This window comes from Cebus imitator, unplaced genomic scaffold (assembly GCF_001604975.1).
Source record: "Cebus imitator isolate Cc_AM_T3 unplaced genomic scaffold, Cebus_imitator-1.0 Scaffold529, whole genome shotgun sequence".
Lineage (NCBI taxonomy): Eukaryota > Metazoa > Chordata > Mammalia > Primates > Cebidae > Cebus > Cebus imitator.
Genome location: NW_016107844.1, coordinates 1,121,898 through 1,144,431, shown reverse-complemented (window position 1 = coordinate 1,144,431; position 22,534 = coordinate 1,121,898). Strand labels below are relative to the sequence as shown.

General features: G+C 35.0%; 1 protein-coding gene across 10 annotated transcripts in view; it reads left to right on the top strand.

Moving 5' to 3' along the window:
• Positions 1 to 21,797, top strand: part of ACAP2 (ArfGAP with coiled-coil, ankyrin repeat and PH domains 2) — a 166,071-nt gene extending 144,274 nt beyond the window's left edge. For 5 of the 10 annotated variants that reach the window (XM_017514599.2, XM_017514602.2, XM_017514600.2 and 2 more), the window contains 10 exons: positions 143 to 234; positions 1,520 to 1,704; positions 2,112 to 2,216; positions 2,601 to 2,693; positions 4,298 to 4,485; positions 4,938 to 5,047; positions 7,091 to 7,201; positions 10,778 to 10,839; positions 16,886 to 19,638; positions 19,870 to 21,797. In XM_017514599.2, coding sequence (XP_017370088.1) covers positions 143 to 234; positions 1,520 to 1,704; positions 2,112 to 2,216; positions 2,601 to 2,693; positions 4,298 to 4,485; positions 4,938 to 5,047; positions 7,091 to 7,201; positions 10,778 to 10,839; positions 16,886 to 16,986 — 1,047 coding nt within the window. In that variant the 3' untranslated portion in view covers positions 16,987 to 19,638; positions 19,870 to 21,797. Of the gene's footprint in view, positions 1 to 142; positions 235 to 1,519; positions 1,705 to 2,111; positions 2,217 to 2,600; positions 2,694 to 4,297; positions 4,486 to 4,937; positions 5,048 to 7,090; positions 7,202 to 10,777; positions 12,683 to 16,885; positions 19,682 to 19,869 lie in introns of those variants that run through there. The other 5 variants (XM_017514603.2, XM_017514605.2, XM_017514606.2 and 2 more) reach the window with 3 other exon arrangements.
• The last annotated feature ends 737 nt before the right edge of the window (positions 21,798 to 22,534 follow it).

The following is a 22,534-nucleotide window of genomic DNA, read 5'->3' as shown; positions in this document are numbered from 1 at the left end:
GTTTTAACATGAAACTTCTTTGTAGAATAAGCAGCTGCAGAATGTGCAAGAGAATTAGTTAACTGTACTTGCTTTAAGGACTTTTAAATTTTGGCTTATTTTAAGGTCTTTGTAGCTTATTTTTCTATTTTTCTGCCAATAGCTTATGTGTGAGTTGGGAAATGATGTTATAAATCGAGTTTATGAAGCTAACGTGGAAAAAATGGGAATAAAGAAACCACAATCAGGACAAAGGTACTATTTCAGTTGTCTTAATGTAATACCTTTTCCCTCCTAATTAGGAATATAGCTATGATTTTATTTCACTGTAGTAATTGATGTATAACACTGAGACAGTGTTTAGAAGCAGCCATTACTACTTTGTTCAAATGTGGCTCTTTCTTGGGTATGTTAATTAGATAATTGTATTGAACAGATAATCAATAGTGTCCAGAGTAGAGAGAATCTTAAAAACTGGGGATCTGCACAGGAATGTAGAAACCCTTAGTAGTTAGTTAAAATAGACCGAAGTTCTGTTCGTGGTAACATTTAAAAAGGGATAATTTATTCATTAATGTCTCTAAGGATTAAGTTTCTGCTACATACAGTGAATAATTTTACATTGTTCGTACTTAATTTGGCAAAGATTTGTTACTCACATAGTTTATGCATGGCATTATGATATTGAAGAACTGATGATGCAAAGTGTGCCTCTGAAAGGGGAGAGTACCTGATTGCTTGTGTTTGAAGTTATTGTTCCAATTCTGTATAAGGAGGCTTATTGAATGAAGTGGCTAAAAGTTGGTACCGTCTCTACTAAAAATACAAAAATTAGCTGGACATGGTGGACACCTGTAATCCCAGCTACTCAGGAGGATGAGGCAGGAGAATGGCTTGAACCTGGGAGGCGGATGTTGCAGTGAGCCGACATGGTGCCATTGCACTCCATCCTGGGCGACAGAGCACGACTCTGTCTCCAAAAAAAAAAAAAAATATATATATATATACACACACACACACACACACACACACACACACACACAGAACAGATATGGCATTTTATGATGGTATCATAAATCAGAAGTTTAAAATATATATTATTAAATTAACAATGCTGTGTTGTTTTAAAGTAGTCTTCTGAAAAATTGTGGCCACCAATATTGCCAGTTCAGTATGTGAAATTATTTCTTTGAGCAAAAATGAAAATAAAGTTACTTTCTATAAATTTTTACTTTTTTTTTCTGGTGATGTTTTTGATTCTGCAAAAAGCATGAGAGGAGTATAGAAATGAATAGCACAGAAAATAAGAGAAGGGAAGAGTACCATGTTAATACTTGTGATTTTTAGTTAGGTTATTATTTGTATTTCACTTGAGTGCGAAATCATAGTTCATTAAATATTTGAAAGGAAAACATATAATGTCACAGATTGAGTTTTAACTAGTATTACATTCAGTGACTTTGTTTGAATATATTCAATATATAATGGCTTTTTTGCTAAGAGATTAAACAAAACATCATGACATTTTTATGTATACCAGACAGGAGAAGGAGGCATATATCAGAGCAAAATATGTGGAGAGGAAATTTGTGGATAAATCTTCTATATTATCATCACCTCCTGATCAGGAAAAAAAGTTTGTCTCTAAAAGTTCTGAAGAAAAGAGGCTGAGCATTTCTAAATTTGGGCCAGGTGACCAAGTCAGAGCATCTGCCCAAAGTTCAGGTATCACAAACTTTCTTATTGTGTCTATAACTACTTTCTTAAGCTGAAGTCACTTTTATAATCCCTGAGCTAGTAGCCATTGTCAGTTTTTTAACTGTTAAAAACCTGTTCCCTTCTACATATTCTAAGGAAAACTGAATTTCTGTGTCTTTAAAACAGTTAAATTTAAACAGTGCCATAATATTTCACCTTTCTAGGTCATATGTATATTCTAAGGAATAAAACTGCTTAAAATGCAAGGGGAGATGGGAATTATAAACCTGTGATTCCAAAAGCCCTAAGTATCCGATTAACTACCTGATTTCCTTCCTATTTTTTCCTCCTAAATTTTTTCCCAGTAACGTTTCTTCCTGCCCTTTTCCCCTCTTATGGCCTGCTTTGTGCTTTGCTAACTTGCATGTCCCCAGTGATTGCTGTAAATAGCGACGAGGCCAGGCGGGAGTCTCTGTTTTGTCCTGATGAGCTAGATTCACTCTTCTCCTACTTTGATACTTCTTCAAAACTGCGTAGTAGTAAGTACTACTCTTGTGGAGCATTCCAAGTCTGTGCCAGTGGTCATTGTGCGGTGTGACCATTTCTCTAGATGTTACCCATTGTCTCAGAATTACACATTACTTACAGTCGTATAATAAATTAAGCTCTTACTATCCCTGACATATTAGGGGGTAATGAAATGTGTTACAACTCTGAAAATAAGTTTATTTTCAGGTTTTGTGATTGATTTATATCTCAATAAGCTAAGTGTTCAAAAAGGTTAAAATTATATTAAATGCATTCTACTCGTGGTGCCTGAGTTCATGTTGATGTGTAAGGGCTCATTTTAAAACTTTGTTTGTGGGAGATTGTTTTATAAATGGCATGAACTTTAATCATTAGTCAATTTTTCTTTAAAACAGTCAAAAGTAATGACAGTGGAATCCAGCAGAGCTCTGATGATGGAAGAGAATCTTTACCCTCCACAGTATCAGCCAATAGTTTATATGAGCCTGGTGAGTTCTGATGAAACTCAGTGTTAATTGGTTTTGTTTGCTGAAAAATGCGTGTGGTAAATGTCTACTCCGTTAAATATTTTAAAGGAAGGGGTTAGTCTTTTAGAAGGTACTATGGGAAGAGTAATACTCTTAAATGAGAAAGCAGCTGTTTCTTCATATTTGGAAATTCTGTCCTAGTTATACACTGTTTATACATTCTTTTTTTTTTTTTTTGAGTCTCGCTCTGTTATCCAGGCTGGAATCAATGGCTCCATCTTGGCTCACTGCAACTTCCACCTTTCCACCTTCTGGGTTCACGCAGTTCTCCCACTTAGCCTCCTGAGTAGCTAGCCGGGTTACAGGTGTCTGCCACCACACCCAGCTAATTTTTGTATTTTTAGTAGAGATGGGGTTTCACCATGTTGGCCAGGCTGGTCTTGAACTCTTGACCTCAAGTGTTCCACCTGCCTCAGCCTCCGAAAGTGCCAGGATTACAGGTGTCAGCCAGCATGCCTGACCCTTAGTTGTATATTCTTTCAAGCCTCATGGTATGTTCTAAAAGTGCCTTACCAATTGCCAAGGATAATTTTTAATCCACATGAACTGTGTGTCTTGTTATCCTTTATCTTTCCTTGTGGCTATCCTATCAGGAGAAAGAGAATAGCAACCTCTTCCCCATTAGATTTTTGTTTTGACTTGTGCTTTATATCTTTATTCTCCCCTCCATGATTTCAGTGATTTTGGTTCTGCAGAGTACTCAGGGGAGTAAGCACTCTTCAAAATTTGAAGTGTTTATAGTGCAAATTGGGGTGGTACTAGACCATCCTAGGAATGAAGTGAGATTTGGTCTAGTAGTAAAAGTTTTTATGAATTCTTGCTGCTTCTTGAGTCCAAACATTTAGGAATATACTCAATTACTCAGTTTTAATCTAGTACAGAATAATTAACCTGTCCATTGGAGACTGGCAAGAACAGAAAGCCCTGGCATATCAGTTATAGTCTTTATGGAATGGGAGAAGGTTGAATGTTGGGGAATATCTATATGAAAATCTCCCATAAACTCTTTATGATAGATTAATGGTTTCTTATGTCATAGCTTTACTTTTTAAAACTGGGACAAAATTTACCATCTTAACCTTTTTTTTTTTTTTTGGAGACCAAGTCTCGCTCTATTGCCCAGGCTGGAGTTCAGTGATACAATCTTGGCTCACTGCAGTCTCCGCCTCCTGGGTTCAAGCGATGCTCCTGCTTCAGTCTCTTGGGTAGATGGGATTATAGGCACCCGCTACCATGCCTGGCTAATTTTTGTATTTTCAGTAGAGATGGAGTTTCACCATATTGGCCAGGCTGGCTTCAAACTCCTGACCTCAAGTGATCCACCCACCTTGGCTTCTCAAAGTGCTGGGATGACAGGTGTGAGCCACCACGTGCAGCCCATCTTAACCATTTTTAAGTGTACAGTTTAGTCGCATTAAGTATAGTCACATTATTGTGCCACCATTACCGCCATTCATCCACAGAACTCTTTTTATCTTGCAAAACTGAAACTCTGCCTATTAAACAATTTTTTCTTTCCCTGCCAAGAGCTCATTTTTAATGATGTATTTGTGTTTGCTTTTCAGAAGGAGAAAGGCAAGATTCTTCTGTGTTTATTGACTCTAAACATCTTAATCCAGGGCTTCAGCTTTATAGGGCTTCATATGAAAAAAACCTTCCTAAAATGGCTGAGGCCTTGGCTCACGGCGCAGATGTGAACTGGGCTAATTCCGAGGAAAACAAAGCAACACCACTTATTCAGGCTGTATTAGGGGTATGCATTTATACAATGACATTTTCAGTGACAATCAAATATATAAAAAAAAATCATGATATGTTCTGAACTGGCATTAGTATTATCTTTGCTTCAAGAGATCGATTGGAAAATGGAAGGAGCCTCTGTGCTATTAATAGTGAGTGGCTTCTTAGCATCACTTTGATTGTTTCAGCAGTTTTTTTTGCAGTGGAAGAGAATTCTGATGATGAAAATACATAGTGTGTTTTGGTAGTTCACAAACTGCAAATGAATCTCTATTAGAAGCAGTTCGTGAGAAGAAAATAATATAATTTATAATTTCTTTGCTTTGGCTGAGGGAATATTTTTTTCTTTTGGAGAGAATGGAAATGCTATTTGAGTAAAGAAAACTAATTGTTGTTAAAAAGAAATGTATTATTGTTTCTTGTTATTTGCTTTTGTATATAGTTATCCTCTTTTTTTCCTTTAAGGGTTCTTTGGTGACATGTGAGTTCCTCCTACAGAATGGTGCTAATGTGAACCAAAGAGATGTCCAGGGGCGGGGACCATTGCACCATGCCACCGTCTTAGGGCACACAGGGTAACTGTAGTGCTTTCATATTTAAGGAGATTTTTATTTGAAAAATTATTTTAAATTAATGTTTTAGTTTTTCTCAGGTAAATGTTTTTAGGTAGAGTTTGTAAAGAGATGTGTTCCATGACTTATTTTGTCATGATGGAATTGTTAAGCTGCTAATGGTTTTCAGTTATGAAAAATTTCAAGGCCTACTTTGACCTTAACTTGTCATTAAATAGATCCATTTTAGTACTTCCTTTGTTACTGAAATTGTGGTGATTTTTGTCAGACAACTTAAGCCTATGTTTTTGTTTATTTATGGATGTACATTTTTTTCCATAACGTGTACAATAACCTATTTAAGGATAATTTTGTAACTTTGCATGTTTAGTTTTTCTACAGGATAGCTAAACTCAAATTCTAAACTAAATCCTTACTTTGGGTTATTGATGTGTCTTTTGGAGTGATAGTAAGATTCACAGAACAATAAAGCCTTGAAAATGGACTTTCTGTTACAAGAAAGTATAAATGAAAGAAAAATGCTGGCCTTACATGAAAAGTTTGTGTCTTAGACGATTGTTTCTTAATAAGACATCACAGGGTATCTGATTATTACGTGGAGATAAGCAACAAGCTCTTATTTAAAATGTTTTAAAATAGCATCTTCATTTATTTAGAGACAGGGTCTCATGCTGTTGCCCAAGCTGGAGTGCAGTGGTGTTATCATAGCTCACTACAGCCTTGCCCTGGTAGCTGGGGTTATAGGCATGAGCCACTGTGTCTGGCTATTTTTAGTTTTTATTTTAAATTATTTATTATTATTATTTTGAGCTGTAGTCTTGCTCTGTTACCCAGGCTGGAGTGCAGTGGCACCATCTCAGCCCACTGCAACCTCCGCCTCCTGGAATCAAGCTATTCTCCTGCCTCCGCCTCCTGAGTAACTGGGATTACAGGCGCACATCACCACGCCTGACTAATTTTTTTGTATTTTTAGTAGAGATGAGGTTTCATCATGTTGGGCAGGCTGGTCTTGAACTCCAGACTTCAGGTGATCTGCCCACCTTGGCCTCCTAAAGTGCAGGGATTACAGACGTGAGCCACCGTGCCTGGCCAAGTCTGGCTATTTTTATCATGGCTTGTTTTCTTCTATCAGCAAAGAGATTCAGTCCAATTACTTCATCATTAAAACTGTCTACATTTAAAAAGGGTAGTATTTAAGGTAGTACTTAACTTTGTATTTTCTTTTTTTAAGAGATGGGAGTCTCACTATATTGCTCAGGTTGGAGTGTAGTGCCTGTTCATAGGCACATTCATAGCTCACTACAGGCTTGAATTCCTGGGCTCGGGATCTTCATGCCTCAGCTTCCCAAGTGGCTGGGACTATAGGCATGGACCATTCCTTCTGGCTAAAGTTTTAATTTTTGTAGAGATAGGGTGTTGCTCAGGCTGGTCTCGAACTTCTGACTTCAAGTCATCCCCCTCCCTCTGCATTCTGGGTAGATGAGATTACAGGTGCTTACCTTCTCTAGCCATTATTTTCTTCTTAAACTATCAAAATTCTTTCCATTTTATTTCATGGACTCCATTTAATCATTATTTCATATCTTAAAATTTTTCTCAGTTTATTCACTTCATGAATATTTTTGAGAACAGCAAGCAGATTACTTCTCATTCTTTGCTCTTGTATTATCATTATTATGAAGTTTACTTTGCTTTGGCTTTCTTCATTTTCAAATAATGACATTGGGTGATCTTTTTTTCATTTAGGTTTATAGATACCTGTCCACATCTTTTTATGATATTCTTTGAGGGTAGGGACCACAACTTATATATCAACCATGCTATCTAATAGCACCAGATTAAGTAAGATAATGTATGCAAAAATACACTGAGACTTGTAAACTGTTGATCTTGATAAATATTTATTAGTAGTGTTCAATTAATATTTGTAGAATGAAGAATTTCCTAATGAAAATGTTATTTCTTTAGGTAGTACTTTTTTAAAAGATGAATACTAATTTTTTTTTTTTACTTGCAATATCTCAAAAATGCTGTTTTCTTAAACAGGCAGGTATGTTTATTCCTAAAACGAGGTGCCAATCAACATGCCACTGATGAAGAAGGGAAAGACCCTTTGAGTATAGCTGTGGAAGCAGCCAATGCTGATATAGTAACCTTGTAAGTATTTCCTTTGCACTTGACTATTTCCATATAGTGAATTATAGTTGTTTCTTGGTTATCCGCAGTGGATTGGTTCCAGGACCTTGTGGATACCAAAATCCACATACACTCATGTCCCTTATATAAAATGGTATGTATCTACATATAACTTACACACCTCCTCCCATATACTTTAAATCATCTTTGGCCAGGTGCAGTGGTTCATGCCTGTAATCTCAGCACTTTGGGAGGCTGAGGTGGGCGGATCACAAGGTTAGGATTTCGAGACCAGCCTGGCCAATATGGTGAAAACCTGTCTCTACTAAAAATAAAAAAAAATAGCTGGGCGTGGTGGTGGGCACCTGAAGTCCCAGCTACTTGTGAGGCTGAGGCAGGAGAATCGCTTGAACCTAGGAGCTGGAGGTTGCAGTGAACCTAGATCGAGCCCTTGCACTACAGCCTGGTCAACAACAGAAAAAAAAAAAAAAAAAAAAAATCTCTACGTTACTTATTATACCCTAATACAATGGAAATGCTATGTATATAGTTGTTTGTTAATACTATTTATTTTTTTATTTGCACATATGTATGTATGTATGGATGTATGTATGTATGTATTTTTTGAGACTGACTCTCTCCCTGTTGCCCAGGTTGGAGTGCACGATCTCAGCTCACTGCAACCTCTACCTCCCGGTTTTAAGTGATTCTCCTGCCTCAGCCTCTCTAAGATCTGGGATTACAGGCATGATCCACCACACCCTGCTAATTTTTGTGTTTTTATTAGAGATAGGGTTTTTGTCCAGGCTGGCCTCAAACTTCTAACCTCAAGTGATCCGCCGACCTTGGCCTCCCAAAGTGCTGTGATTACAGGTGTGAGCCACTGTGCCTAGCAATTATTAGTATTTTTAAATTGTTGTATGGTTATTTTGTATTGCCTTTTTTCCCCTGAATATTTTCCATTGGTAATAAGTTGAACCTGCAGATAAGGACAGCCAACTATACTTGAACGAAGTGTTAAATGAACTTTGAAGATGGCTGGTATTTACTATGGGCCCTGTACTTCTCTAAGCACATTAAATGTATGAAGCAGTTTAAATGCATGAACTTATTTGGTTCTCACAACAACACTATGAGGAAGATATTAATATTGTCTTCATTTTATAAAAAAAGAAGCCAAGCCATAGTTTAAAATGTTAGTAAGTGGTGGAGTTGGGATTTGAATCCAAGAATTGTGACTCTAAAACCCATGTACTTAGCCATTTGTACTATACTGCCTGATATAGAAACAGACAACGAGTGACTTCTCCAAAATGGTTTCTTTAACTCTTTGTATAGTACTAGGGCAGAGGTTGGGATTGTTAGAGAAACATAATTATTCTACTACCTTGAGAATTAGAGGATTCTCTAATTCTGTAGGCAGAACAGCTGCATTGATGTTAGTAATTTGTGAAGTTCCATTACCTTTAGGCAGTGGTAGGAATTTGTGCTTGTTTTTGAAAAGTATTGTTCACATAAAGCTGGGTGCTCCCACCTATGATTTAAGCTACTCAGGAGGCTGAGGTGGGAGGGTTGCTTAAGCCCAGAAGCTGGAGAAAAGCCTGGGCAATATAGCAGGATCCTGTCCCTACAAAATGTTAAAAATTAGCCAGCTCTGGTGGCACATGCTTATAGTCCTAGCTACTTGGGAGGACGAATGAGACCCTGCCTCAAAAAAAAAAAAAAAAAAAAATTTACATGAATACTTGATTAATTTTTTAAAATGCATGCTTTTGAATGTTTGAAAAAAATTTAATGTGACCTTTTAAAGAATTTTGAGGTCTTAGTTTGATTTTCATCTTAGATGAAAGAAGTTTGTTACACATGGAATTCAGAAAATTAATCATGACTGGCCGGGCACAGTGGCTCACACCTGTAATCCCAGCACTTTGGGAGGCCAAGGTGGGCAGATCACGAGATCAGGAGTTTGAGACCAGCCTGACCAACATAGTGAAACCCCGTCTCTACTAAAAATACAAAAATTAGCTGAGCGTGGTGGCGTGTGCCTGTAATCCCAGCTACTCAGGAGGCTGAGGGCAGGAGAATTGCTTGAACCCAGGAGGTGGAGGTTGCAGTGAGCCGAGATGGCACCCTTGCACTGTGGCCTGAGTGACAGAGTGAGACTCCGTCTCAAAAACAAAACAAACAAAAAAAATCACTTATACTTCATTGTTATGTAGGAAATCTCAAGCATATTTTGTGTTGCCACTTACTCATTTTAATCTGGGCTAAATGAGGCCCATAATTGGTTATCCCCCATCGTTGGAGAAGAAATAGATCCATTCACACTCCTGAATCTCACATGGCTTGTTTGCACTCCTGAGGTCCTACTGAGAACTTTTGACTTCTCATGTCACCCCTGCCTGACTTCTGCCAAATCAAAAGCCAAAACAGAACAGCAAAACATACTTTCTCACATCCTTTTCCCTTAGAAGGGGTGGTGGTTATTATGCAGGCGATTGCAGGAAAATCTGGAACTCTTAAATCCTTATAGATTTACAGTAGAAGAAAGATCAGTTATTAAAGATAGGAATGATATAGAGAAACAAGCTCTGCAGGCAGTTTCCCAGGCAATTCCTATATAGCAGTGGACCCTTCCTTAAAAATAATGTCTTCTCAAATTGTCTAAGTTTTCTCGTTTTACTTTGTATGAATGCTTTAGTTTTACTTGAGAATTTTTATAAGTAAGCATCCTCTGTATCCAAATGCCACAGGATGATTTGTGGAACTATTGTTAATACATACAGCTGTCAAGAGAGAAGATGAAGGGAATTGTGGAACTTTGAAGATTGGAAAAGTTCATGTCACATGCTGTAGTTGTCAGAACATTTCAGAAGAGGGTGATGGAGATTTGAAAAGGCAGTGGAAATTTGGTGGCCCAGAAGGACAGACAAGGAATACAGAGTAGGAGAGGGATACCAAACATAATATTTGCCTATTTAAAAATGTTACTTAAAGGAAATACTTATCTTCTTAATCTAGTGCTACATGTCATCTGCTGCCAAGATGAATAACCTGAAAAAGAATGTATAAGTAATATGGTAATGTTGGAAAATTCTTGGTAACTCATAGTCATTTATTATAATGTTTGTATATCAAAATATATTTCCATTATTTAGAGGTGACACATGCTATTTATATGTCTGGAACTACCTCACTTCAGGGTGAGCCAGAGTGAACTTAGGATAGTGTCTCGCTTCCACACGGTAGAAACAATAATTTCAATAGTTGGCAGTTAAAATTTGACAGGTTGCTGTAAGAGCCAGGAATTCTCAGGCGTCTGGTGGAAGCAAGCCACTAGAGGTATTGCAGGGATGCTGCTGAAGTAGAGCTAAAATGCACTAGTCAGAAAATTTGTGTCATCCTTTCTCATGAGAATTGTATCAAGGTGAGATAGTTATCGTTGTACCTCTAATTACTGGGTTCGATAAACTAAAAGCCAGATTATTTTAATGGCAAATAAAAAACAATTACATTAGTGCATGTATTTATTACCTATTTATAGACTCTATGACACTTGTGTAATGTCATCTAAAACATTATTTTATTGATTTTTAGGTTACGTTTAGCAAGAATGAATGAAGAGATGCGGGAATCAGAAGGACTGTATGGACAGCCAGGTCAATATTCTACTAATAACCATACTGAAATGCAGTATAAGAAATGCATTCAGGAATTTATCAGTTTACAACTGGAAGATTCATAGTTCTTTAGCAAACTAATGTGATACTATAGAGTTTTTATAACCTACTTGTAAATTGTGAGTTGTTAGCTTTGTACTGTACTTAACTGAATCCTTGGGTGGCTAATCCCGGGCCTTTAAAAATTCGTAACTCTTCCTATGACAGTACACGTTGACTTGCTCTATTTAGCTCTGGCTGCTGACCTCTTTATTTGCTGTACAGATGTCTTCCATATACATTCCATTGAAGTGAATGGAATGGTAAAACACTCTTTCTATACTTACAGCAGCAAAATAGTTGTTTTCTTTTTGGAATTCTTTTTCGCTGTCAAGTGAATATAACAGAATTGTTTTCTTTTTGTTATTCAGGGAATTTCTATCAATTACGTTCAGGGAAAAAAAAATCACCATGTGTCTGGCATATAAAAAGCCAGTATGGAAAATACCAAGAATAAGGTTACTGATGGGTTTTGTACTATAAAAATGAGTTGAAGATTTAAAATGAAATTTATCAGTAAGTGGAGAAGTCCATGATGTGAGTGGAGTTAGTTTGAAATGCTGAGGGAAAAGATCTCATTTTATCTAAAGATAAAGCTTTGCCTCCAGGCAGTAGTACATTATCTGTTGGATAAGTAGAAGTATTTAGAACAATAGTTTTTGCACCAGATGGCAAAGTAGATTTATTGTATTTGAGAAATTTCAATTCATGAACACCTCAAATTTCATTTTGAGTAATTGTCACCTTTTGAATCAAGATATCAAGGAAGAAATATTGCTGATCAGATTCTTCTCTTTGATGAACACATTGATTAGACATTCTTCACAAAGAAGAGAGTAATTATTGGTTCTTTTGTTTCATGAATTTAAGTATGTGAATTACTCATCTGTCTTTTAAATTTATATACATATAAGTAAAAAATTTCATGAATTCATGACTACAATACTTGAGATTGTTCAGTTTGCAATGAATAGGTTTGGTTTTTAAAAAAATGAATATTGATACATTATTTTTAAAGTGACCTGGTAATATCTCTTCTTGTTCAGATACATTTTGAAATTTCTGTACTTCAGCCATTTATTTTAACAGATTAATATATAATTAATGTGAGGCCATTCTTTTCTCAGAGGACCATATTTACAACTGCTTATTTTTGGCCTAATTTAATATGGAACAAGTAAGAACATTAAGAATAGAGGCACTTCAGCTAGATATTTCTAATCTAGGGTGTCCCACTTTAATCCTATGGATCATATACAATACTAGGCGACTCATGATGTTCTAAGATGTAAGAGTGCTGATTAAGGGTGAAGCTCTAGCATTAATTCTGGATTTCACCCATTTGTTTTAAACTTGAATGTTAGATTTTAAATAGGTTATAATTTTGTAACAGATATTCTTAACTGATAGTATTACTAGGCCATTTTTGAGGCCTTTGTGTTTAAGCACTTTAAAATAAAAGTTGTTTAAAGAATATGACCTGATATTTGTGAGAGAAGAGTGAACCTCAAGATTTTAAGTTAAACTATTATTTTCCCCCAGAAATTTTTAACTTCAGTGTTTGGTTAGCTGCTCTTTCATTAAGGTGTTTACTGATGAAGTTTACCCAGCTTACTAGTCAGGTGGTCAGTGGTCAACTCTTTGGAGTTGGGAAGCATGAAAGGAGAGGGCCTCTGAGTTCTTGCCATCTCTAGTTCCACCTGAATTGCTTGGGTTTCTGCTGCCATCATTTAGGAGCATTCAGATGTCTTTCACTGTCATTTTTGTTTGAGTTTACATATACGTAAACTTAAAATATACAAAAAAAGATTTTTCCAATTTGTTTTAATGAAAACTTGGATAAAAAGCCTCATTTTAAAACAAGCTTTCCTACCATTCTCACATTTTAATTTCGAGGTTAAAAAAATAGATTAGAATTCTGGAAATAGTATATCAGAATAAAATTGAGATTTTTCTGATCTATTTGAGGATCATCTTGAAAAGCATTAGGTTTTTAACTCATTCAGAGGGCTTAATATTTAAAAGCAGGATAATTTTATGCTTAGACAGGGGGCATGGTGAAATGGCATAGCAGTTGTTCTCTGGTTACTATTCTTTTCCTTTATGGATCTTTACAGAGCAGTTATGTTTGGCTCAGGCAGCTGCTCTTTGTTTTTCCTTTGGTTATCACTGTACATTTTTCTATCAAAGGCTTTGGTTGCTTGTTTTATTGGGATCCTTTTTTGGTTTTCTTAGCAATAGAATGAAAACCTCATTACTCTGGGTAACTTTTAAATGCAGGTATTTTTAATATTTTGATAATGAAGAGTTCTACCCTTTAAAAGATTCAGATATAATCTTTGGCAATCACTGATTTATTTCTAAGAAACCCCACTTGTGAACTTTCTATCTGTATAACCCTAAGGACCTGGGACTCCCTGTTTGTTGTGTGGTGTGATGAGAGAGCACACTTTTTTCTTTTTCTTTTTTTTTTTAAGATGGAGTCTCGCTCTGTTGCCCAGGCTGGAGTACAGTGGTGCGATCTCTGTTCACTGCAACCTCTGCCTGCCGGGTTCAAGAGGTTCTTTTGCCTCAGCCTCCTGAGTAGCTGGGATTACAGACGTGCACCACCACACCTGGCTAATTGTTTTATATTTTTAGTAGAGATGGGGTTTCATCATCTTGGTCAGGCTGGTCAGAAACTCCAGACCTCAAATGATCCACCTGCCTTGGCCTCCCAAAGTGCTGGGATTACAGGCATGAGCCGCCGTGCCTGGTCCGAGCATACTTTTTTTCAAAAGGTGTGTCTCTCTTTGACAGTCCCTGAACACCTTAGGAGATATGGGTGGGTGAGGGAAACAGCATACTTTTCTCTCAGTTATTGGAAACCAGTTCAGTGGTTCCCACAGTCTCTGGCTTTGTGACTCTTGATTGTTGGCAGGCTCTCAGCCAGTTGAGAATCATCACTGCTTTAGACACCCACTACTGGTTATGTGAGTATGTAGCAAGCACAAGCTGAGAATAGCTGATCTAAGCAATTATGAAAGTAAGCTGTTACCAACCCAGAAGGGGTAAGGTCATGCATATGATGACCTGGGGGTGGGTGTCACATGCCGCCATCCCTTTGAGGGGAGTACATTTCAAGAGCAAAATTAGCAAACTCTTGAATCATCATAACTGCTGTTGTGGTAGATATTCTGAGTACCAAAAATTAAAAATTAATTTAAATTATCAGTGGAAACACAGCAGTCTGTATTTTAAAAACTCAGAGCTCTCCAAACATATAGAAAAGTTAACTCTCTGGAGGGAAATAGAATGTGGTTAAGTTTATGCTTAGTGTTATAAATGTTGGATGATTAGTTGTTTACCATTTATAATAAATTGTTAAATGTATTTCTGGGAACATTCCATGGCAGCATATTCTGGGTTGTTGTTTATGTGTTCCAATGTACACAAATTATATTTGCCTTGGGAAAAATTCTAAGTAATCAAAATTATATTTAAATATTAAAAAATCACATTGAAGTTCAATTTGTGTTAGATGTATTAAGTATCTTAGTCACTATTGTTCTTGTAATGTTTGCTTTGGACAGCACATTTTGAGATCTAAGAAAGGTAGTACATTAACACTGTATTAATGTTTCCTTAGAAACTAAATGTTAAAAAGTTTTATGTGTGTATATGAAGGTGGCAACTTCCTTTTGTATTGTATTAACACTTTTTAAATGTATTCAGTCAGTGAAACCAATGATTATTAGGGCACCAACACTTTTATTCAAGGAAGCGTTTGAGTCTTATAATTTGTTTTGCATGGTACAATGGTTCTACTAAAATGTACTTGTGTAATAGGTACTAGATGATTTAAAAACAAAAACTGGGAAACCATTTAAAAATTTCCATAGCTTGTTATACAAAATATGCATTGCTAATAGTAGAAGCCATATATTGCCATTGTACTGTTGTACTACTTAACAGTGCTCATCTGGTGCTATCTGTAGACTATTTGGTATTAATGTCAGCTAGACCCTTCTTCCTATTTCTTCTTGAATGTATAATGTGTGCCTTTTAAGTTACTTCTAGTGTTGAATGGTAAAATCTTTGTGGTATTTTTGTATTATAATCTGCACTTTACACTTTCTTGGAAAGTAAAATTCCAGACTATCCAGTTTAAATAGTATTTTAAAAATATTTACAATGTTTACAATAAATATTTTAAATATTTCAATTCAACATCTAAAAATTAGAAAAAAATATTTTATATGGTTTGTTGCTATTTAATGTTGCTCTCTTCTCTGTTTATTTTATGTCTTTTAGAATGGTTAAGAATGAGAATAGCAGTGTTTGTTTTTTGATGTGGAAAATCATGGGTATAATTGGATTGTCTTACTAGTTGTTGCAATGTATCAACCTTTTATTTTAGTAATGTCCATATGAGTTAGATGTTACTCTCAGCCACCTGTTAATAATTGCTTCTTGTTTTTTTCTTTTTAAAGTAGACTGATTAGGTTTAATAGATTGATTCAGGTCATGAATAAATTTCCAGGGCTAAATGAAAGCTATACAGAGATGTTAATAAGTTGCTTTTTACCTAAATATAAAAAGTGACTGAAAAGTATTAAAAATTTTTTATTGAAAGTCTTTGGTTATGCTGGTAGACCTCTTTACTAGATCTTTATTTCTATCCCCAACTTTTTTCTAATTCTCTAGCTTTTGATACGACACCTCTTGCCTCAAAAATCTCACTTTTTAAAAACTGACAAAACTTACTGCACTATTAACAACAAGTGTAGCAATGAGTTTGTTATAAGATGGATGCAAGGTATCTTACAGGAGATAATTATAAAACATGTTACAACAATAATAATCAAAAACAGTATTTTATGGTTGAAATCTTGAGAGCAGAATTATGCCAAGCATTTGTATAAGGCTAGTGTTTAGCAGGAAGCATTCATGATCAATGATTTATCTTGAAAATAAGATTCATTTGTCCGAGAGACTGATCTGTATGTGTGCGTATATTTAGTTTCTCATGACAAGAAAAGTGGTATTCAATTAGCTATATCAGTATCTATAATCTACTTCTCAGCAAGCATATTTGTACATACACACATATGTTTATTTTTCTAATTTAACAGATGTCCTTGGTATTTATTTGCATTTTGTCATAGCATTCTTGCTCATATGATCTACGGTAAAACAAAAACCCAACTTTTAAATGCAAAACTATTATTTTAAAGCCATTTTCTAGGATTTTGTTGTTAATTTTTGTAGAGACATAGTCTTGCTATGTTGTCCAGACTGGTCTTGAATATGTTGCCCAAACTGGTCTTGAACTCCTGGCTTCAAGCAATTCTCCCCACTACCATCCCCCAGCCTCCCAGAGTGTTGGGGTTATAGGCATGAGGCACTGCACCTGACCAGATTTTTATTTTCCGAGTTTAGTAAGCAGTGGATAAGGTGCCATTAGTTTTAATTGTCTGTTAATGTTTGAGTAAAAAATTATTTTTTAATATGCTCTTTTAATTAAAAGATAGTATTATTTTTCCCTACCTGATTATCAGTTTGTTTTGTTAATAACTTGAATCCATCCAAAATATTAGTATTTGGTTTTAGTCAATTTTTTTTGGCCCTGTTATCAAGGGAAATATTTATTTAAAGAAGGTCTCATTTACTGTTCCTTATTTAGAATGACTTTTTTTCACCCCTCATATGTTAATAAATGTATTTCTTTACATTGCTTTAAAATACTTGCATCTTTGCTCTTTTCTAACTCTGAGCTTTCCTCTGTGGCTACATCTGAGGTGCTTTTTACAGGTACAGTTTTTTTTTATTTCATTACATAATTTTTTAGCATTTATTTTTAGTTGGCTCTCTTTCTTCCAAAAATGCTCATCTGAACAAAATTTTAATGTAATGAATTATAAAGTAGTTACTAGTCATAAATATGAATGTTGTTTTATTAATACTTGTGTAAATGTTTAAAGTGTCTGTATTTTATTTCACACAGGTGATGAAACTTACCAGGACATATTTCGTGATTTTTCCCAAATGGCATCCAATAATCCAGAGAAACTAAATCGTTTCCAGCAAGATTCACAGAAATTCTGAATTTTTTTAAAAAGGGGAAAATATGGAATCTGGTGACCCCCTAATGTATACAGCTAAAAATTCGCAAATTTTTACTGCTTTAATTCTACTTAATTTTGATAGATATTGAATGGCTTGGAAAAAGGTACCCATTTGACAGATTTGTAAATTAAAACATAGTTATCTAGTAGTTGGGAGAGGAACCTAGTTTAGGACCTCTTTTATTTAAAAAATAATAATAAGCCTGTTTAAAGGGCTATTTTTATAGATAGAAGTTCAGTCTAGATTTTGGCCATCTCTACGTTACAGGATGCTAGGAGGTCAGACAAAAATGATTCTTTTGCCAATGGGTAGTAGCATTGATGTTTTTCTTCCCCATGTATCTTGCCCAGGATCATTCAGTCAAGCATGTCTTCATCAAGTGGGAGCCAACTGTCCTGCCTGCCTCAAGAATATGTCTTTTCTTTAGCTTCCCTGATGATTTTTGGTGGTTCAGAAATAGGTGTGTGTGTTTACGTGTGTTTGGTAACCTAGCTATCATACACATAATATGTGATTTATTAGAACTAAAGAATGTGTTTTCCCCATTTGTTCCTAAGTGCGGTTATACTCCTTAGATGACAGGTTATTGTCCAGTACTTTAATATATGTATGTATAATGGCTGTACAGGTAGACCATAATTGAGTCCTTTAGAATTATTCTATTTTATGCAGCAAAAAGAAGCTTTTTTTTTTTTTAAATCACAAAATCCCAGTTCAAAATGTGTAGCTCTTCATTGTTGGGTTGATTTCCTAAAACCTTGACAAATGTACTGATGTAATAAAACTGTTTTAAAGGTTACTTGAATGTTGCAAAATTATGCTTTCATCAAAACTTAATTTTAAAGGAAAAATCGATTTATAAAATAATGTAGGACGTTTTTGTCTTTTAAATTTGTCCTTTTAAAGATGCAGTTTTGCTGTTGCTCCTAGGGAAAGAAAAATCTCTATACAAAGGAGAAAAAGTACCCCATTTATTTTTAGTTAATACTAAAATATATAGCAATAAATTGCTGTTTATTTTTTTCTACATCTATTTTGTGTACTTGTACACAGTGTACATTCTTTTAAATTATATCATGTATATAGCTTTACTATTCAGTTACGTGATTCACAGACCCCTGAATTCCAAAATATTATGGATAAACATATTTACCATTTATATGCTGCAAATTAGTCTCGGTCCATCTTTGAAATGATTTATCAAGTATAAAATAATTAATTTGCATTTTTTTTTTTTTTTGAGACTTGAGTCTCTCTCTGTCACCCAGGCTGGGGTGCAGTGGCAAAATCTTGGCTCACTGCAGCCTCCTTCCCCCAGGTTTAAGCAATTCTCATGCCTAAGCATCCTAAATAGCTGGGATTATAGGCACCCACCACCATGCCCAGCTAATTTTTGTATTTTTGGTAGAGACAGAAGTTTCACCATTTTGGCCAGGCTGGTCTCGAACTTCCCTTAGGTTATCTGCTCAAAGTGCTGGGATTACAGGCGTGAGCACCTGTGCCTGGCTTAATTTGCCTATTGATTCCTTTCCATTGTTGTCAACATTTCAGTTTAATCTTCTTTTAGAAATTATATATAAATGATGATATTATTGATACTCTTTCTAAATAAAAGAGGTTTTTAAATCCATAACAGTTTTATGTATCCAATTATATATAAATTTTCTAACATTTCCCAATAACTAGAGTTTTATAAATTAATTAAACATCAAATCAGAATCTAGCCAAGCAGGAGTTATATTGAAATAAGTTTACATCACAGAAAAGGTTCCATAATTTGGCCAAATTGCATGCATGTAATGCTTATATAGCAATAGTCACTATATGTTGGATAAGGATAAAAATATATTTGTGAATTATTTCTGAGGAAATGCTAACTTCCACAGCATTGTATTTAATTATAACAATAACAGGAACATTAAATCTTTCCTGTTTCACCTCAAAGCCATAGATCATCTGGCTTTTAGGCACCTTAACTAAAGGCAAAAATCTGATTTGTAGTTTTTATTAAGAGTATACCTTGAAATTATTTGACCAAGAAACTCAAAGAAAAGAAGTATGTTAAAAAGAAAGAAAAGAGAAAACCACACTTTTCCTTTATAGCGTCCATTCCTGTTTGAAACCCAGTACCTCATTCCTAAAGATCCTGACCTTTATCTAGGAAGTCTAGGCAGTTTTCTTTTTGGATCTGGCCACGGTGCTTCAGATCACCTCTGGAATCTCTGTGGTTGTGAAGGCAATTGTTTATGACACTCTTACCTCCTGTGGGTTGAGTCATGAATTGTTAATGTGGCAGTAATTAGTATCTACTTAAATTTAGTGGTTAGAAATGTATTTGAAGTGCCCTAAAGATCATAGTTTGGAATATCTTCAGAGAGAGCAAACTTTTTAATATTGCAGGGAGGCTGGCAATACAAAAATACATTTCTATGGATTGATTTCTTGAATGTGTTGAGACATAATTTGGACTACATTTGGCAGAAAGGATGGAGTTAAACAGCAAGGCTCTTAAATTAATAGTTACAAGGTAGTTGGCTCTTAGGTGAATTTAGCCATGTCAGCTAATAGCTTTTATATGGTATGTAACAAATATGAGTTATGCTGTGATTCAGTGCATTATAAGAAATCATAGTATAGGCCGGGCGTGGTGGCTCACGCCTGTAATCCTAACACTTTGGGAGGCCAAGGTGGGTGGATCACCTGAGGTCAGGAGTTCAAGACCAGCCTGGCCGTCCTGGTGAAACCCCATCTTTAAAAGAAAAAAAAAAAAAAAAAAAAAAAAAAAAAAAAAAAAAAAAAAAAAAAAAAAAAAAAAAAAAAAAAAAAAAAAAAAAAAAAAAAAAAAAAAAAAAGAAATCATAGTATAAACAATGTTAATCATTCTCTTGGGCTTCATCAGTCAATGTTATTGGCCCTTATTTTCTTTCCATAGCTTATCGGCTATTATCAGTTTCTTATTCCTTATTATTAATTTGTTAGCTCATTATCATTAGCTTACTAACTTAAAAATTAGAGAAATATCAAAATGAGAATAGCAGCACTATGAAGAGTTAATAAAATGCAATTTCATGTTAGAAGAGAATAAAAGTAATTGAGCAGTTATTTGCAGTGCTTTATTGCAACATTTATGTGCTTAAGATTTCTAAGATTTAAAAAATTACCTTTAATACAATCCTTAGAAATTCAGAAATATCCTGGTATTCACTAGATTATGGTGTTTGCCCAATTTATACTGGTTTTCATTGTAGATTTTAATGAACTTTGAGTGTTTGCTTTTCCAGACATACAGATTTAATTTGGAATATGAACTTTGGTTCTTCATGAGTGCATTTTGAAAAAGAAAAAAATACACATTCAGAATCTGGCCAACTTATGTTTGTATTTTAAAAATGCATGTTAAGTATGGTCACAGTAAATGAAATTGTGTTTAAGACTAAATTTACTACCATTTTGAACAGTCAGACATTCCCAGATCATTCTTACATTGTCAGATAACACTTCTGTATAATATCACTTTGGACCATGGACATGAGCTGGAAAATGGTATATTTTTGTAGATTGTATGTCCAGAATGAGTTTAGAACTGCATGATATAGTGGAAAGAGCACTGGACTAGTAGTCACTACTCTTTTTGGATTCAGGGCTCCTCACAGTTAAAATGAGTATAATGAAACAAGGTGAAAATATAAAAACATCCCTTTGTATACTATTTTGCTACTTACAGTGTATTTTGGCATTGCTTTATCTTACTGGTTTCTCACAGTAGGATTTCTGAGATCTTAATCTAAGAGCTCCGAAATTGTCAACTTGTTTGATCCCAGGGTGCTTCTTTTGTTTTACAGACTGAGCTCACTTGATTTTTTAGTTGGTAGCATAGTTGGCATCATTTCCCAGGTCTGATTGACTGCTAGTCAGAGGCACTTTATTTGTATCATGAAATGATTTGAAATCATTGTAAAGCAGCAAAATCTGATAATGACTGCCAGCTTTCCTTGTGCTTTGATAACAAAGACTCCAAATATTCCAGAGAACCTGGATAAAAGTTTGAAGGACTAGGTTGGGATTTGAAGACATAAAATTGTAGGAAATCTTACATTTTTACAATAACAAACATTTATGAAAGCAAAACATTTAAAAAGTGATTTTAATTCACCATATACTTATCAATTTCTTGATGCTTCTAAATGACGTCTAACAGATGGTTTTGTGGACATATTTTTCTGTTTACATAAATTTATCCACTTAAAATGTGATAATGTGGGGACATAGCAAGGTTTGATTACATAAACTTCTTTGCATTGGTCTTTTCCCTATCTTATTTGCTAAATTTTCTTATTTTTCTTCAACCTCCCCACTCTCCATTTTTTGGTTATTAAACAGGGAAAGCTTGCTACATTATAAAGATTGTTGGCACCATTTATTTTACACAAATGCTAAAGGTTAACTTTTGGAAATGATGTACTACTTTTACATATGTGTTTACTTGTGCTTTGTGATATTTCTGGATCATTCCAGTCATACAGACTTTTTACATGTAATATTTCTTGCTACCTGTGGAAAGGTATATTTTAAAGAATGTATAACCAACAGTCCATTTACTTTTTATTAGTATGTAGAGGATTTGTATCTAATTCATGAATGTAGTTTTACAATAGTTTGTCATTGTAAATGGAGCAAAGTACATTATCTTTATTCTAAAATGTACATTATGTAAGAATTGTAAATATACTTAAGTACTTTGTATGCCAAAAAATCACAGTAAGTCAATAAAAATCTCACCTCTGGCATAGTTACTTCATGCTCAGACTGACATTTTGTTGTGAACTACACTGTGAACACATCTGTCAGCAGCAGTTACTTTTAAGGTACTGTATTTCTTCCCAGCCCTTTCAAATCCACATTGATCCTGTTTGCTGGTTACTTCAATCAAGAAATCCATTTGAATTGTTTATGTGTATAATTCTCTCTATTCACAGAGCTATTATGGCACCTAATTCATTGGCAAAAAGATAAAAGACTTTTTTCCCGGGTGGGGGTGCTTGCTCTAATTTTTTTGCCGTTATGATTGACATTAATGTTCCTAATCTATGTAACACATTCACATTTGATCCTTTTAGTAAACAGACATACATACGTTTGTCTTTGAATTGGGACTGAAGGAATGGAAGTTTGGAAAAAACTAAACTGGAAGTGAATCACCTGCATTTGCTTTTTAAAAAATTAATTGAAAGCAGACACAAACTTTTCAATATAACTTGGTTTATTCAGCTTCATTTCATTTTCAGAATAGTTCTGTGAAGAAGAGAACCCACATCAATGGTCTGTAAATATTTTAAATGAAAACAGTTTAGCCGGGCGCGGTGGCTCACGCCTGTAATCCCAGCACTTTGGGAGGCCAAGGCGGGTGGATCACGAGGTCAGAGATCGAAACCATCCTGGTCAACACGGTGAAACCCCGTCTCTACTAAAAATACAAAAAATTAGCTGGGCATGGTGGTGCGTGCCTGTAATCCCAGCTACTCAGGAG